Here is a 15,906-nt window from a genome sequence, read left to right on the forward strand (position 1 = left end):
TGTTGTACTGCACAATGCCAAATTTGTGTTTTAACACCTGTGAATATTTGCAGGGCAACATGTTACCAGCTGTGTTTCCATCAGCGTATTTTTACGGGCAAGTGCCTCATTAAAAACAACTAAAGCTAAACGGACACAGCAAAATTCAATTAAACTTCCTCAACAGCACAAAGGTTTTCTTTTGAACTTTTTGTCATAAAACACACATACACATTTCATTTTTGCAACATTTCCACAGTTCGCTTAAAATTTGCTTGACAATTTAATGGAAACACGACTACTGTCTACACATCTGTTAATATGCTAAATGCTCATATTTCAAAACTTTTCAAATAAGCTTTGTTAGAGTTTGCGGATGTTATTAGAACATAGATTAGTTGCTGATCATTTCCTTTTTTAGCTGTTGTTTTTTTTTATGCTATTTTTTAGACCAGAGAGACAAACCATAAATAACCAGAACAACCATGAAGCACACACCTTTGCAAGATGACAGTTGTTACTTTTAAAATCGCTTTAGCTTTCAATGGCTCATTTTGTCCTTCTAGTGAGAATAAACCTGGGAGATTATCAGGAGAAAACTCTGTCCCTCTCCGCGGTTTCTTCTATCTTAATGTTTTATTGGTGATCCTGAATAACCCTGGTTCTTCATAATAGTTGTTGCATGAACAGAAAGTCGGAGGTCACAAACTCCTCTTAGAGGGTAAGCCACTTAATCGTCTGTATTTGCTTCCTGAGAATTTACCACTCCAGCTGAATGAAGAATGCAGCACAGAAACGATCCCCAAAGGCGTCCTTATGGCCTCTCTCCTCCGGCCGTTATTCTGTGTAACCCAAGAGCTTTAATGGCTGAAGGTGCTACTTGGCCTTTTATATATAGCTATCTCTAATCATACTGAAGAATTTATCAATAGAGAAATTGAGCGCTGATGATAATTGAATAGCGGACAGACAGGCAAAGATTTTTGATCAGGAAAAGTTACTGTCTGTATTTGTTTAAAGAGATGTTTAACGCGTATTGAAGGGTAGTTGATCTTCCAATACACACCCATTTCAGGACAGTTGGCATGTTTATCGGCCATGACACGCGAGGCGTCGTAAAGCCTTTGTGAGACTTGCATACTTTGCGTCGAACCCCCAGTCTTGAAGTCTAGCAATCAAAGTGAAGATAAAAAAGGTGGGGAAAGATAAATCTCAGTATTCCATTTTGCCCGTCTGTCCTCCCTCCTCCTGAGTTGATGTATATATTTATTTATATCCCTGCCCACTCTGCTCGATCTCCCCTCACTCCATTGTCTCACACTGCTTGGATTGATCAATATTTAATTTTCTCCCAGAGACGATGAGAGGTGGAGGTCTGTGATTGTCAGTGGAGCTCTCCCTTCCCTTTCTACTCCCTTCTTTGTTCTTTCTCCTATCCTTTTTATTTCCAGTCCTCTCTTCCTCCTCGTCTCCTCACTCTGGTCGACATCATCACATCAGATCCGTCACCGCTCCTCTGCCAGCGATAGTTTGTTTGGCCCCCGGCTCTCCGCTCGGCCTCTCTAATGTAATGAGCCGTCATTAAGGAGATGAAGTGGGCCGGCCGCCGAGGTCGGCACAGGGGGTCATCTGACCTGCTGGTCAGCCGCGCTGTGAACAGAGTCCCCCTGTGACCTTTGACCCTTGTAATATAAGACAAGAGCATTTGACTGTTGCGTTTAATGACCGCCATGTGCAGGAAGTGGGTGCTTTATCATGCACTTGGATGTAACTTGCGCTTCCAGTGTGTGTGCGAGGAACCGCAAGTTTTTGTAGCGCAACAGAGGGAGATTCTATCTTAAATATGAAGATAAAGTATCGTGTTCACGCTTAGGCAGTTACTTTTAAAAATGGTTGCCGGGCTAGCAGCCAGGCATCAGCAAAGGATGGGTTCCATTTTTTAAAATACTGCATATTGTACACAGTTGGTCTTTTGAAATACTTGGATACCGTGCCTTCTTTACTTCAACTATTTCCCTTTTGTGCCTCACTTGAAGAAATTCCTGCGGTGTTGTTAGAGAACAAAATTGTCTACGTTCAAAAACATTAAAATTTTGTATTCATATTTTATTAAATAGTTAAACCTTTTAACCAACATCATTCCTGATCATAACTGCAAAATATTAAAAGCTAGTGTGTTTACATAATGCAACTGTTGTTTTTATGGAACAAACAAACACCCCAAAAAATTTGAAATAGAATTTTTATTAATCATAGTCTGGGATGTGTTAATGTTTAGCAACAGCATTGATTTTGTTGCATGTAGGAAACCAGGAAAATAGCATGTGTTTGGTAATAATGGTAATAACTTCAGTACAGTGCTTCTGAAGCCAGGGCTTTAGATTCAAAGTCTGATGTAATAGAATGCATGATTTCATCCTGTAAAGGTTTTGGGTTCAAAAATTTTGGTTGTAAGCGTTTGATCGGGGATGTTTTTGTCCTTAAGGGTCTGAGTGTCTTTTGTCTAGTGTATTTTGGCTACACAGTTTATAATAACCTTATTAGGGGAGCTGGATTTTTTGTTTTTTAAATAGACATCCATTCCAAAATGTGTTCCATATGCATTAACACAACAAAAATGATAAAGTAAAGTATTTAAGTATCATCATGTAGGTTATTTGTGACGTCAAATTTCTTCCAAAGTGGGATAAAGTCCATAGAGATGCTGTACCATATTAGATATATGTAGTATGTGTTATTCTATTCCAAGCCATATTCTGCTCCTGAGCGTGCACCTTTTCGTCTTGCCAGTGACATTACAGGAGGAGAAATTTAACTGTTAATGGTCCATTTTCATCATCACACGCTTGAGCTGCTGTTTGGTTTAAAGGCAGTGCTGCCAATGAGATTTGTATGATCACTGAAACCCGATTGAAACGATGATCGGGTTGTTTAAGTCGACCTGCCGTTGTCATAAAGTAGTCCTTTCTATCACCGTGGTAACACATGATTCCGGTGCAGTTTGTGTCCATGTTGACAACACTTTAAATACTTCCTGTAGAGCTGAAAGAGTAGATTGAAGAGCTCGGTTTAGGATCCTCTGCACATGGTCTGTGTGTGTATATGTATGTGCATGTTAGTGTAGCTACATACACCGACACACACACACCGACACCAGGGTAATGACACACAGATGTGTGTTCAGTAAATATAGGCAGCTCCTTTTTTACGGAGCTCAAAGGGGGGAGCGGGAAGAAATGACGGGGTATTAACAGGAAGTTCCAATTTGTAGGTCAGAGTATAATAACAACCTTTGAGTGAGCAAATTGAAAATGAACCCATTGAGGATCGAGTCGTGTGCAGCTGAACGCTCACTCAGGGGGGCTGCAGTTCCTGCTGAGGAGAAAAGAGGAAAGAGAAACAGAAAAACACTTATCTGGAGCTGAATGAGAGTAGCTCAGCGGCTCTGGAGGATGCCATAACTCTCTCATGCCTTGTCTTTCAACTGCGAGTGGAATTAGATTCGGTCAGCTTTATGGTGTGGATCGTTTTGGAGTTTTCTGTTCCACGTAGAATTATTTCCCTGTTAACCTGTTTTATATAGTTGGCAGAGAGTGCCAAGTTTTTTTTTTCCAAAATCTTCTCAAATTTGCAGCTTATTCATATCTCAGTATAATGTAATTAAGTCAATGCTAGAAAGCTAGAGTCGGCGTTTAAAATTTTCACTGATTCCTTAAATTACATGTTCATCCCTAATCCAGTCAGTTAAAGTTAAATCATAAATGTATTAGTTTAGTGGTCAAAATGTATTAGTTTATGGTCTTGTATTCTTCTGTGAGCTGTTTTATGTTCTTACGTTGTTCCTCAGGTGGAGCTGGTGCGGTGGACGCAGAGCGTCGGCCTGACCCTGGTGAACAGAGACTTGACCTCCCTGCAGCTGAAGACTCCCTCTGGACAGATTCTCTCCTTCCACATCCTGCAGATCTTCCCCTTCACCTCCGAGAGCAAGAGGATGGGCATCATCGTCAGGGTGAGGAATCTTGTATAAGACGATATGATGTGTGGATGCTCCTTACCAAGTGCTGTTCAGTGTTTTTGAGTCTCTTCATACATTAAATGTGCAGGACCTCACCTAAAATACATTATAGAACTCCCACTTATTTTGTTGTTGTTCTGGTGTCAAACCCAGAACAACAACTTTTTGTTTACTTTTTTTTGCACACAGGAAAATAACCTAATTGTCATTTTTCATTTTGATTCAGGAGGAGTCGACAGGAGACATCACTTTCTACATGAAGGGCGCTGATGTTGCCATGGCGAGCATCGTCCAGTACAACGACTGGTTAGAGGAAGAGGTATAAGCTGTGTTGCTAAACTATACGACATACTGGGGATGCGTTTGCACAGTATAGACGAAATGTGAAGGACAGGGAAACTTCTGGTTGTTGCGACTCGTAATTGTCCACACATGTACAATATTGTCGCACAACGCAATGCACAAAGACCATTAGGGGCTTCTAGCAGCTGTAGAACAAACTGAAAACTCTTGAATTATTGGAAAAATATTTTGTTCTTTATTGAATCGCACATTGGACCCAGCAGCCATGTGTCATCTTGAAGTGTCATCATCTTCATCTGCTCACTTGAAATTAGCCCCTCTGGATGAGAACATTAGCAAAACAAGAAAAGTGCTCTCAGTAGAGTGCAGAATTCCCAAACAAAGAAGTGTTGAATCTCACTCCCGGCTCCCTTACAGTCAAGATGGCGGCGAAGATAACAAAAAGAGGGATTCATTCATATCTTATTGTACCTGACTTAAGTTGGGTGGAGTAAGCAGTCAGCAGCCAATGACCGTGTAAAACTAAAATGGTTAATCAGCGCAACCGCGAACACACCTTGAGCATACAGTCAAAAATATGAAAAAAAATGAAGGGGTGATGGGTGTAGTAGTATGCCAGATTAGCCATGAACAGACAGACAGACGCACACACACACACACACACACACACACACACACACACACACACACACACACACACACACACACACACACACACACACACACACACACCTCCCCACAGGCTAACGGCTGGAGGAGATAATGACAAACATGTAAATTGTTATGAAATGTGAAGTATAATCGACAGATAAAGTAGTGACATAGTGACATGTTCTGCGTCCGGTTCCCTGCTGTAATCAGGACATTCATGGAGAGACGCGCCGGGCCGCGTCTGCACCAGTGTGGTGGTCGAAGGTCTTGTGTGCATATGTTCATAATTATATTGGCATTATTGAGTCATTTAGCACTGGGGGCAGCGTTTGATTTAATTAGTGACCTACATAAAGTTGAAGTAATTACCGTATGTCATATTCTTGAACAATGGTGTTATAGATGTGGCTGTAATATCCCCCTTGTCAGATCAGCCGGCGCTACGGTTACTCTGCCTGTCAATAACCAATCAACAGCACATGTTCATATTAAAAATAAACCGCCATCCATCCCCTTGTTTTACTGTGCCCTCTGAATCTCACCAGAGGCTATTTTATTCACTATTGATTCCTTTGGTGTTGGTAACAATATGCCGCTATTGACAGTACTGTACACGGTGTACTTATACAGCAGCCGCTCTAATAGAACGGATGATCTGCCCTATGTTTGATTCATTTTAATCCTCGGGTAAAGACATAACGTTTATTTTAGATCACTAACATCTTCAAATAAAGCTAAACAAATAGAGAAATCAAGCTTTTTGAAAAATACCTGAAATGAAAAATGGAATATAATGAAAAAGGTGTGTGTATATATTTTTCTAACATTTACTAACATCATCTTCTCCTATGTATCAGTGTGGGAACATGGCCAGAGAAGGCCTGAGGACGCTGGTGGTGGCCAAGAAGTCTCTGTCTGAGGAGCAGTATCAGGACTTTGAGGTATGGAAGAAGACTTCTGTTTGTGAACTAGAGGTTACTGTTTTACTGCATCAACGTAATAGCAATGCAAGCGCTCTTAGATTTAACTTTATGATTTTAGCTCAGTGTCTTCTGTGTCTTTAAAAGTTCAACAACTGTTCAGCTCTTTTTTTTATATTTCTGTTGTCGTCAACGAGTTTATTTCTCAGTTTCCTGGTCTGTTCTAGACCGTTTTTTACCCCACAATTCCTCATTTTGTCTCCCCTTCCCACCTCCCTCCATGCATAGAACCGCTACAACCAGGCCAAGCTGAGCATCCACGACCGAGGCCTGAAGGTTGCAGCCGTGGTGGAGAGCCTGGAGAGGGAGATGGAGCTTCTCTGTCTGACCGGTGTGGAGGACCAACTACAAGCAGACGTCAGGCCCACACTGGAGCTGCTGAGGAACGCTGGCATCAAGGTTAGAACGGGAAATGAACACTTCCACCTGGTTGATGCTGGTTTATTCTGTTGGAGAGAAACAAATATAAACCCCAGACATCTCAACAGTGATTCAGGGTTGTAATCGGATACACAAAAGGGAGGAAAATGCTAATCTTTAATTGGAAATTAATTCTATATATGCGTCTATAAAACCTTTTAATGCCACATCTTCAGCCAATTTGCATCTTGTTTGCTCCTCAGATCTGGATGCTGACGGGGGACAAGCTTGAGACTGCAACGTGTATCGCCAAAAGCTCCCACTTGGTGTCCAGAAACCAGGACATCCACGTCTTCAAACCGGTATGCTTGCTTTTGCTTTCCCTTTTTCCCGGTGCTTTGTTGTGATCATAATGAACCTACGTAACGGAAGATGGGGGGGAAGCCTAAATGTCTTCACGGTTAATTTGTCTTGTTTGGCTCTGGAGCAGATCTCGAGCAGAGGAGAGGCCCATCTGGAGCTCAACGCCTTCAGAAGGAAACATGACTGTGCTCTGGTCATCTCTGGAGACTCCTTAGAGGTACTCCAACACAGCGCAGCACACAGTGACATTTCCCTGCAGATGATGCTGAGGGTGCAGCCAAACAGGCGATGGGAGAACAAAAATTACCTCCCAGCCAAAAATAATACTTTGGAGTTCAACCAAGGACTTGAGGATTGGAAGAGCATAACAACATGTTGGTTATTTTTTTAATGTGACAAAACAATTGGATTTCTTTTGCTAAAAAGTTTTAACAGCTAAGCATTAGTATTATATGGAAGCCCTGAAGGGCTATTGAGAACAACTAAATCCTGGTGATCCATTTTCTAAGTCTGATCTAAATTGTTTTCTCTCCAGTGTTTATGAATTAGGAACAGGTTTAAAAAGTATATTAGTTATGACAGGTGAATTCTTTTACGTATTTGTTTTTCTTTTTATTTGTTGTTGTTTCTTGAGCGTTCCTGTTTTTTTTTAGGCTAATTAAAATTTTCTCTGTGCTCCCTAAACAAAAGGTACATGTATTTTGTGTCAGTAAGTAATGTAAATTAAAACTCATCTTGACTTAAGAAAATTAAATGCCATTTTTTTTTTTTACTTGTTTCCCCTCTTCCTAGGTCATAAACACAAGAGATAAAAACAATTAAGAACGGACTTGTATTCTTTTTTTCTCACTTCCGTGCTTTGACATTTCGATGGAAAATCACAAATCAGTGTTTTCGTTTATATGATGTACAAGCTTTGGCAGTGGCCCATAAGTCCAATTGATTAATAGACTGAAAGAAATAATAATGTAAGCACATCCGGGACTTTCAGTGTCAAGTAAACTGACCTCCGTCTCTGTCGTGTTGCAGGTGTGCCTGCGGTATTACGAGCACGAGTTCGTGGAGCTGGCGTGTCAATGTCCGGCGGTGGTCTGCTGTCGCTGCTCCCCAACTCAGAAGGCCCAGATCGTCACGCTCCTCAAGCAGCACACAGCCAACAGAACCTGTGCCATAGGCAAGTGTTGACTGACGGGACGGTTGTTGGCACCGGTCCACGGACTGGCCTGGGAAATTCTGTCGGGGGGGGGGGGTAAAAATGTCTGTGTAGATTAAGTTCAGTCCCTTAGGGAGGAAAATGTTGTACAGATGAATTAAATACCCAGTCCTGGTGATTGTTATATACTGTTTGAGGATTATGAGAAGTGGGGTGGGCCTCAAAACTGTCTTTTTACTTGAGCTGATATATCCCAGTTCTGAATATGTAACTGCACTAATGTTGATCAAGGTGATAACAATGCATTCAAGCTCCGAATGGAAGTATATTACGGGAACAACACACACACAACACACACACACACACACACACACACACACACACACACACACACACACACACACACACACACACACACACACACCAGAGAATATATTTCACTGTTTGTCCACAAGATGGCAGTCAAAGCTCACTAAGAGAAGCACCCAGCAAAGGCTGCTACTTTTAGAACCTCAACCAAACAATGTAAAATAAATGTGCTTTTTTTTATTTTTTATTTTGTGGTAGGTGATGGAGGAAATGACGTCAGTATGATCCAGGCTGCAGACTGTGGTATCGGCATTGAAGGAAAGGTAAAAGTCTCCAAAAACTACATAAACAGAGCTTTTCATTTAGGACTCAAGTGTTATTCTGGATTAAAGTCTGTAACTTAATTCACTCAGAGGCTTCTCTGATAAGCTTGAATAAATAAACTAAGCTCTCTGTTTTAAACTGATATCCTTCCCTGAAAAGTGTGAAGAACTTCAGGGAAACTAGAACAACCATTAACAGCATGAAGAAATGTCTAATGATAACTGACAGTGCCCTTACTTTGAAACTCAAGTAACACATCCTTCGTCTGCCTTTATTTTCACTTTGAGGGTGTTTATTAATCTTTTTAGGAGCAGATGGCACTTACATAGTTGAATGTTTTACAAAACAGCAGCAGCATTTACGTGTCTGTGTGTGTGTGTGTGTGTGTGTGTGTGTGTGTGTGTGTGTGTGTGTGTGTGTGTGTGTGTGTGTGTGTGTGTGTGTGTGTGTGTGTGTGTGTGTGTGTGTGTGTGTGTGTGTGTGTGTGTGTGTGTGTGTGTGTGTGTGTGTGTGTGTGTGTGTGTGTGTGTACAGGAAGGGAAGCAGGCGTCACTGGCTGCAGACTTCTCCATCACTCAGTTCAAGCACATCGGTCGCCTGCTCATGGTTCATGGCAGGAACAGCTACAAGCGCTCCGCAGCGTTGGGTCAGTTTGTTATGCACAGAGGCATGATCATCTCCACCATGCAGGTACAGCAAGCATTTAAACCCGTGAAGGAACATACTTTATGGGACTTTTCAATGTATTTTTTTAATGAGTTTGTTGTTGATGTTTGCTTTCAATTAATGGCCTTTTTATTTATTTTTTGAGCTTGGTGCTGAAGCCAAAGACATTTTTCCACAGTGTGGACCATAAAGTTCCTAAATAACTGACTTTATGACATCTTTTTTTTTGTTTTCTGTCCTCAGGCTGTCTTCTCCTCCGTATTTTACTTTGCCTCTGTGCCCTTGTACCAGGGTTTCCTCATGGTTGGGTATGTACCTTCTCCAGATGAGGACTTATTGTTTTAGCTTTATCCACAACCTCACAGATACACCCAGTCTAACCAGTGTAGCTAACTCACTGGGCTGTGCTGTCATTCGCTCTCGTTTAGCACTTTAGGTAAAATAGGTCACTTTTCCTCTTTACAGTGTCTAATACGACTAGAACTGTGTTATTGTCTACTGTTGAGGTGTGTACTTACTTTATCCCAAATGTTTCCAGCTATTTACAAACCAAGAGAAATGCATAATTTCAATCAAGATGCTGGCCCGTTTCATTCAGCCGCCTGTCGATGGCGTGATTTCCCCATGATTTCATTAATTTACTTCTTATCCAGTTTTAAGCCACATTTTTCTGACACACTTCTTAGGTTGTGGTCTTTCTTAACTATATTTTAACCGGATGAAGGATTTCATATTTTGGATGCCTGGATTTCAAGTTATCAGAGAAACAAGCTGAGTAAATGTTAGCGGCAGCTCAGCTCACAGCCCCTCCAGGACGTCCTGCGTCTGCCAAACAGCCTCAAAGAAACAGATTTTAACAGGAAACTGCTTTATTCATTGTTTTTTATCGGTTTTCATCAGCAGTTCCGTTTGTTTTGGAGAGGAGACCTCTCCAGATAATAAAAACCTCCTTGAGGATGGAGTCTCATGTTCACACTCTACCTAACGATGTCTCCAAACTCTCGTTCGTTATTGATTTGCTTTAGAGGGCCTCCGGCAGAATATCACATGTTGTGCGTTTACATACTGCAGTGTTTGGACAGCCGAGATATGAAAAGGAAACAACCTCACAGCATAGATGTGTGGATATTTATGATAATGTAAGCATGAACTTCAGCTGCATATCCTCATCTCCATCTGAACAGGTATGCCACCATCTACACCATGTTCCCCGTGTTCTCCCTGGTTCTGGACCAGGATGTGAAGCCAGATATGGCTCTTCTCTACCCGGAGCTTTATAAAGACCTCACCAAGGTACAGTGCCCCTTTTTAAAAACCATATTTGACAAAATAAATTCCCGTTATCTGCATTTTCTTCCCCTAAAAACTTTTAGCAGGACACATCATGTGAACGCTAATACAGTATGTTTCACTCGTTGGTGGTGTTTCTCTCTTTCAGGGGCGTTCGTTATCTTTCAAGACTTTCCTCATTTGGGTTTTGATCAGTGTGTATCAAGGTAAGACACACAGACACTTTCTACAGGTCATATTATATATACATACACATACTCGTCATTCAAAAGTTTAGGATCACCTGCCACAATATTGATTTGCTACAGTCAGATGGCTGAGAGGACTACTCTGCTTTACAATTCTTCCATGCTTTTAGTCCTCTTTACAAAGAGATGCGATTTTGTGTGGGATTTTTTCTTTTTTACAATGGTTCAACCAGACAGACAATTGTAAGGACAGAAAAAGACAAAGTTCCTCTGAGCAACAGTTGAATAACAGTAGAAGAAATCATCACCGTCATTGGTAAAAGAAACTGGAAGCTTAGCATCAAACTGCTTAATTTAAATAGGAACAAGTTCCTGTTTCGTTGTAAAGTGCTAAATAATGCTGCCAATAACAAATTGGAATATTAACCGGTGCAACACAATGGTTGCTCAAGCACCATTGTGGTTCAACAAATTGAAAATTGAAGGGTATTTTTTTGGGGAAAAGGGTTCCAACAGTATTTCCCCCTGGCATGTAACACTGTACAGAGTGACCGGTCCGGTACTGTAGTCTGTCAAAGCAACTCCTCAACCACCATTTCATCATGTCTACTGTGCCTTAATACCAGCTTCCCCGGGCCCCTTCAAACTCTCACACAGTCAGTTTCTCAGTATCTTAGGTTTCCAACCGCCATCCTCTTCTACATGCAGGCTTTTGTCCGTCCAGTAAATCGATATTTCTGTAATCGCTAAGCCATGCAGCGTGTGAGAAAGATCCATGTTCCTGCTCGAGCGTGACTTCCTGACAGCTCGATGCTTTTTAATTAAAGGCCAATGCCAGGTCTGTTTGGGAGGGGGGGCAGGAAAAAAAAGACGTGAAGACGATATGAGAGGAACAACAGCGGAGGAGGAAAATATTAGGCGCCGATCTAGCTTTCATTTATTACAGAGTTTGACTCGCTGGAATGCGCCGCATGAAGACAATGAAAAGGCTATTATGTGATCAGTTATAGGCTGTTAGGCTCAATTTGTGTTGTGTTATGATGAAAAAAAAAAAGAAAAGGGCTATCAGGATACAGGAGGCGCCCAAAGATGTGTGAGTGTCTGGATGCTTAAAGATGTTAATCAGGCAGAGACGCACCAGAGAACATTTTACTCTCATATATAATGTTATTGAATCAGTCCTCGTCTCCTGACACATTAATCCTTCAACGTCCCAGTCTACTGATTGTGGAGCAGAACTGAAAATCTTAAGAGGGAAAGAATGCAAGGAAAACACTCAAACACAGAAACACAAACCCCTTGTTTTTACTTATCTGTGGTTTAACTTTTTTCCTCCACTTCTTCAAACACTTGGCACTAAATTGCTCCCGGTAACGACTTGTTTCCCTCCGGCGCCACTAGGCGGCATCCTCATGTACGGCGCTCTGGTGCTGTTTGAGTCCGAGTTCGTGCACGTGGTCGCCATCTCCTTCACAGCGCTCATCCTCACCGAGCTGCTGATGGTGGCGCTGACCATCCGCACCTGGCACTGGCTCATGGTGGTGGCCGAGTTCTTCAGCCTGGGCTGCTACCTGGCCTCGCTCGCCTTCCTCAACGAGTACTTTGGTAAGAATCCTTTTTTTGTTTAAAGTAGTTTGATGTGCTCAGGCTTGATGCAAAGTTACACAAGACAAGGCCTTTGACACAGCAGCAGTTAATAACATTTTGTTATCAATTAATCTGCATAATTTTTGCATAAAAACAAAGAAAAATGCCCATTATAATACCCCATAACCCAGGATGAAGTTTTCAAATTTCTTATTTTGGTCCAAACATCCATTTAAAACCCAAAGAAGTTCCTTTTACTATCACATGTGTCAAATAAAGATCATCAAATCCTCACATTTGAGAAGCTGGAATGATTAAATGGTTATTTAGAAACACAGTAGTAGAAACAGGAGTTTCTTGAATACTGCTACCTCGGTCGGTTACTTTGTTTGAGTTATTCTGTGGATTTGGTGTTTTTAGAATGCCGAAATTTCAGAATCAGAAATGGTAAATTGCAAAGTACGTTACACATACAAAACAATTGGCTTGTTGATTGGTGCATAACATGAACACAGTGCAATAGTTTAAGATGTAATTAAAATATAGAAAAATGTGAAAATGTACAATTAAATATGGTAAACATACAAACTAAACAAAAAAGGGTTATTTCAGATTAACCAAAGTCACACAATAATACAAACGAACTAACCGATCGATCTGGTACACCAGAAACTCCCCTGTTCTAAAATGACTGTCAGACATCAGGTAAATCTGTGAAAATACTCTTTACACTTTTTTTAGGTGTCTAAAATAGTTTTTCTGTCCGCAGCAGTAGATTGCTTTGCTTTCTTACCTCATGCAACCCCACTTCAATTTTTCCGTTGATCAGTTTCAGATCTACTTCTATGGAGCCCACAGCTCTGACTTTCTCCTATTGAGCTCACAATACAGTCGTAGGAGAACTTTACTTCAGCCGTCTTCGCTGCACCTTTGTGTTGTTTTGGATGTGACACTCCCTGACACCCAAGTGTTTGTGCAGCAGATCCGCCCTCAGCTCTGTGCTTTTGTCGCTCCCCCCCCTTATCTCTCTTTCTCTTTTTGTCCCCTCTCTGTTTCTCTGTTCACTGCTAACCTTTGTGTCGCCCTCACTCTGTTTCTGCTGCTATTTCTTTTGCTTCTGTGTGTCGACAACAGGCATAGGCAGGGTGTCCTTTGGAGCTTTCCTTGGTAGGTGTGCAGCCTGTAAATGTGTCTCTTCACTCCCTCATCCGTTCCTCTGCATTTGTCTTATCTGTGTGTTTTACTGTGTCTTGTTTGTCTACTTCAGTTGTGTCATTCCACTGTTTAGTTTTCATGTTTAGTGCTGTGACAACACGTTGTGATTGGATTCAACACATCAAGACCAGCATCTGAATTTGACTTTCCAAGCAACTGTTAATTATTAATGTTGCTTGTACTGCTTGTGTTTCAAGTGATGCTTACTCTACTTACTTGATTTAATTCCCATCCATCCTGTGCAATCATAAACACAGCACTAAGACAATCGTACCCAAGCTGGTTTCTTTTTACGTTTGTTCCCCAGACTTGTCGTTCATCACCACCTGGCCTTTCCTATGGAAGGTGTCCGCCATCACGTTGGTCAGCTGTCTTCCTCTCTACATAATCAAATACCTGAAGCGCAAGTTCTCCCCACCGAGCTACTCCAAACTATCCTCATGAGCCCAACTTGGATCACTGCGATTATGTTGGTTTTGTAGTGCTTCTTTGAGCTTTCAGCACTTTTCATTTTGTATTACTCACTGATCCTCGGTGATGGACCGGTAAGGAACCACTGGAACAATCGCACATAGAGAGACATTAATTGTTATTTGGATTATGTCACTGAGACTTGGGATTACTTGAAAACAAAAAACGGAGCACATGGAGAAAAACACGACTATTAAGGGATGGATTTAATCACACAACAGAAGGGCAAAATCGTGCAAACGACTGCACTTCCAACTTGACCCCAGTTCGTCGGAAAAAAGGGTCAATCTGCCTTCTTTTTTTTTTTTAAAGCATTTTAAACGAATCTGCTTCAAATGTAATTTTATAGAGTTTTGATGCATTTCTTTCAATGTTTAGATTTTTATATGTGGAGTTTGGAATTTTTTTTAAAGTGTTTTTTTTTTTATTCCAGGTATTATAATAATTACAGTTGCTGGCCTGCGTCTTTGAGCGGAGTTAAGTTGCTGTAAGGGATACAAAAAAAAGATCATTTATTTGAATGTTTTTCTACGTTCCTGTAAATAAATAAAGCCTTTAAATGCAGCATTCAGTCAATCCTGCCGTCAATGTAAAACCTCACGGCGCTTAACTCCTTTAAAATAAGAACATTTACGATGACATTCACAATGAAAAATGCTGACGGGACTCGCTTCAAACCTCAAACGTTCAAAGCTTTGGGCCCTTTACATTTTTAAGACGTCGAATGACATCATCAATCATCAATCATCATCATCATCCCGTAGTGTAAAACAAGCACTCCATAGTGGCGTTTAGCGTTGTATCGTCTGCATATTTGGCCTTGATTACACTGCTACATCTGCGACGAAGGTCGGTGGCCACCAGTCCTCCTGTTGGGATGCGGCAGCTCGCTTTGTGCCTCATTATGTTTCTTTTTATGTACTGAAGCTCTGTTATGGTCACCTCTGCATCCGGATTTGAACTTCCAGAAGCATGCAAACATTTTAGGGAAGGTTAAAACTACTTTAAAAGTCACAACAAAGGAGCCTGAATCACACATGGCTGTTTTATTTTTAGGCCTTTATCGACAATAAGACTCCCCATGGGTTTCTGTAGCGGACGTTGACATTCAGCTCTTTTCTTAAGGAGGAATGAGTTTTATCATTCCCTCCACTTACTCTAAGTGTTGAATAAAGAAATCTTTTGATTATACAGCCCAGTATACTTGATGCAGTCTAGCTATGTTTATCAGTCAGGTTGTCATCTCTTTGTGATTCATTGTTGAGTTAAACTCAGGTTGATCATTCCTAAACATTGCTGTATTATTTAGACCAAAATCGGGGCAACCATACTGTAAAATGTAGCTTCACTAAGAGAAAAAATACCAGAAGTGGTTATTTGGGTAAGAGTTGGTGCGACTGCGACACTTTAATGCAAATTGCATTTCTGTTTTTAAATTTCTGATTTACAATCTTATGGGGAGCAATTCCAAATGTTGATTCTTGTGTTTTCTGTTGAGATCTTTGTTCTGTGTATGTGATATGTTGTATAAACTTTACTTTCTCGTCCAACTTGATTTCCATACCCTACTACAATTTCTTACAGTATGTCTGTTATTAATAATATTGTTATTGATTGATGAATAATAAAAAGAGACAGCAGATGCCAAGGAGTTCCCCTTTTTCTATTCGTAACAGAGACACAGAACTGCAGATTTATTCAGCGTGGAGTTCATAATGTGGCCATTAGATGGAGGGAGAGACTGAACCCCCGACAAAAGGATGTGAAGGAGCAGGACAGTATTATGGTATTATTGACCTTTAAAGATATTGAACCAGGTTTAGTTTATGAAAATACTCCTGCTCTGTTGAGATTATTAATCACATTTGTAATAATGTTTATGGGCTCATAACTGAATATATCTGAAAACCGTTTTTCAGTGCAGTAATATGATTTGGCAAATGTTGGCTTTTAACAAGTATTGCTTTTTACAGCTTTCTATGCCCTTGAAGTACTCGTTAACACACTTTTATAACTGTCACTTACTGACAACATTTCAATCAACGTGTCTGG

At 40.9% G+C, this 15,906-nt stretch overlaps 1 protein-coding gene across 1 annotated transcript in view; it reads left to right on the top strand.

Annotated features, from left to right (window-relative positions):
* The window catches only part of atp9b (ATPase phospholipid transporting 9B), a 48,306-nt gene extending 32,810 nt beyond the window's left edge, over positions 1–15,496 (top strand). The window contains exons 16-29 of the mRNA XM_054605895.1: positions 3,827–3,988; positions 4,221–4,313; positions 5,806–5,889; positions 6,157–6,327; positions 6,552–6,650; positions 6,779–6,868; positions 7,681–7,825; positions 8,372–8,436; positions 8,972–9,127; positions 9,347–9,411; positions 10,288–10,396; positions 10,542–10,599; positions 11,983–12,186; positions 13,691–15,496. Of these exons, the coding sequence (XP_054461870.1) occupies positions 3,827–3,988; positions 4,221–4,313; positions 5,806–5,889; positions 6,157–6,327; positions 6,552–6,650; positions 6,779–6,868; positions 7,681–7,825; positions 8,372–8,436; positions 8,972–9,127; positions 9,347–9,411; positions 10,288–10,396; positions 10,542–10,599; positions 11,983–12,186; positions 13,691–13,827 (1,638 nt within the window). The 3' untranslated portion in view covers positions 13,828–15,496. The remainder of the gene's footprint in view (positions 1–3,826; positions 3,989–4,220; positions 4,314–5,805; positions 5,890–6,156; positions 6,328–6,551; positions 6,651–6,778; positions 6,869–7,680; positions 7,826–8,371; positions 8,437–8,971; positions 9,128–9,346; positions 9,412–10,287; positions 10,397–10,541; positions 10,600–11,982; positions 12,187–13,690) is intronic.
* The last annotated feature ends 410 nt before the right edge of the window (positions 15,497–15,906 follow it).

Source organism: Anoplopoma fimbria, chromosome 10 (assembly GCF_027596085.1).
Source record: "Anoplopoma fimbria isolate UVic2021 breed Golden Eagle Sablefish chromosome 10, Afim_UVic_2022, whole genome shotgun sequence".
Lineage (NCBI taxonomy): Eukaryota > Metazoa > Chordata > Actinopteri > Perciformes > Anoplopomatidae > Anoplopoma > Anoplopoma fimbria.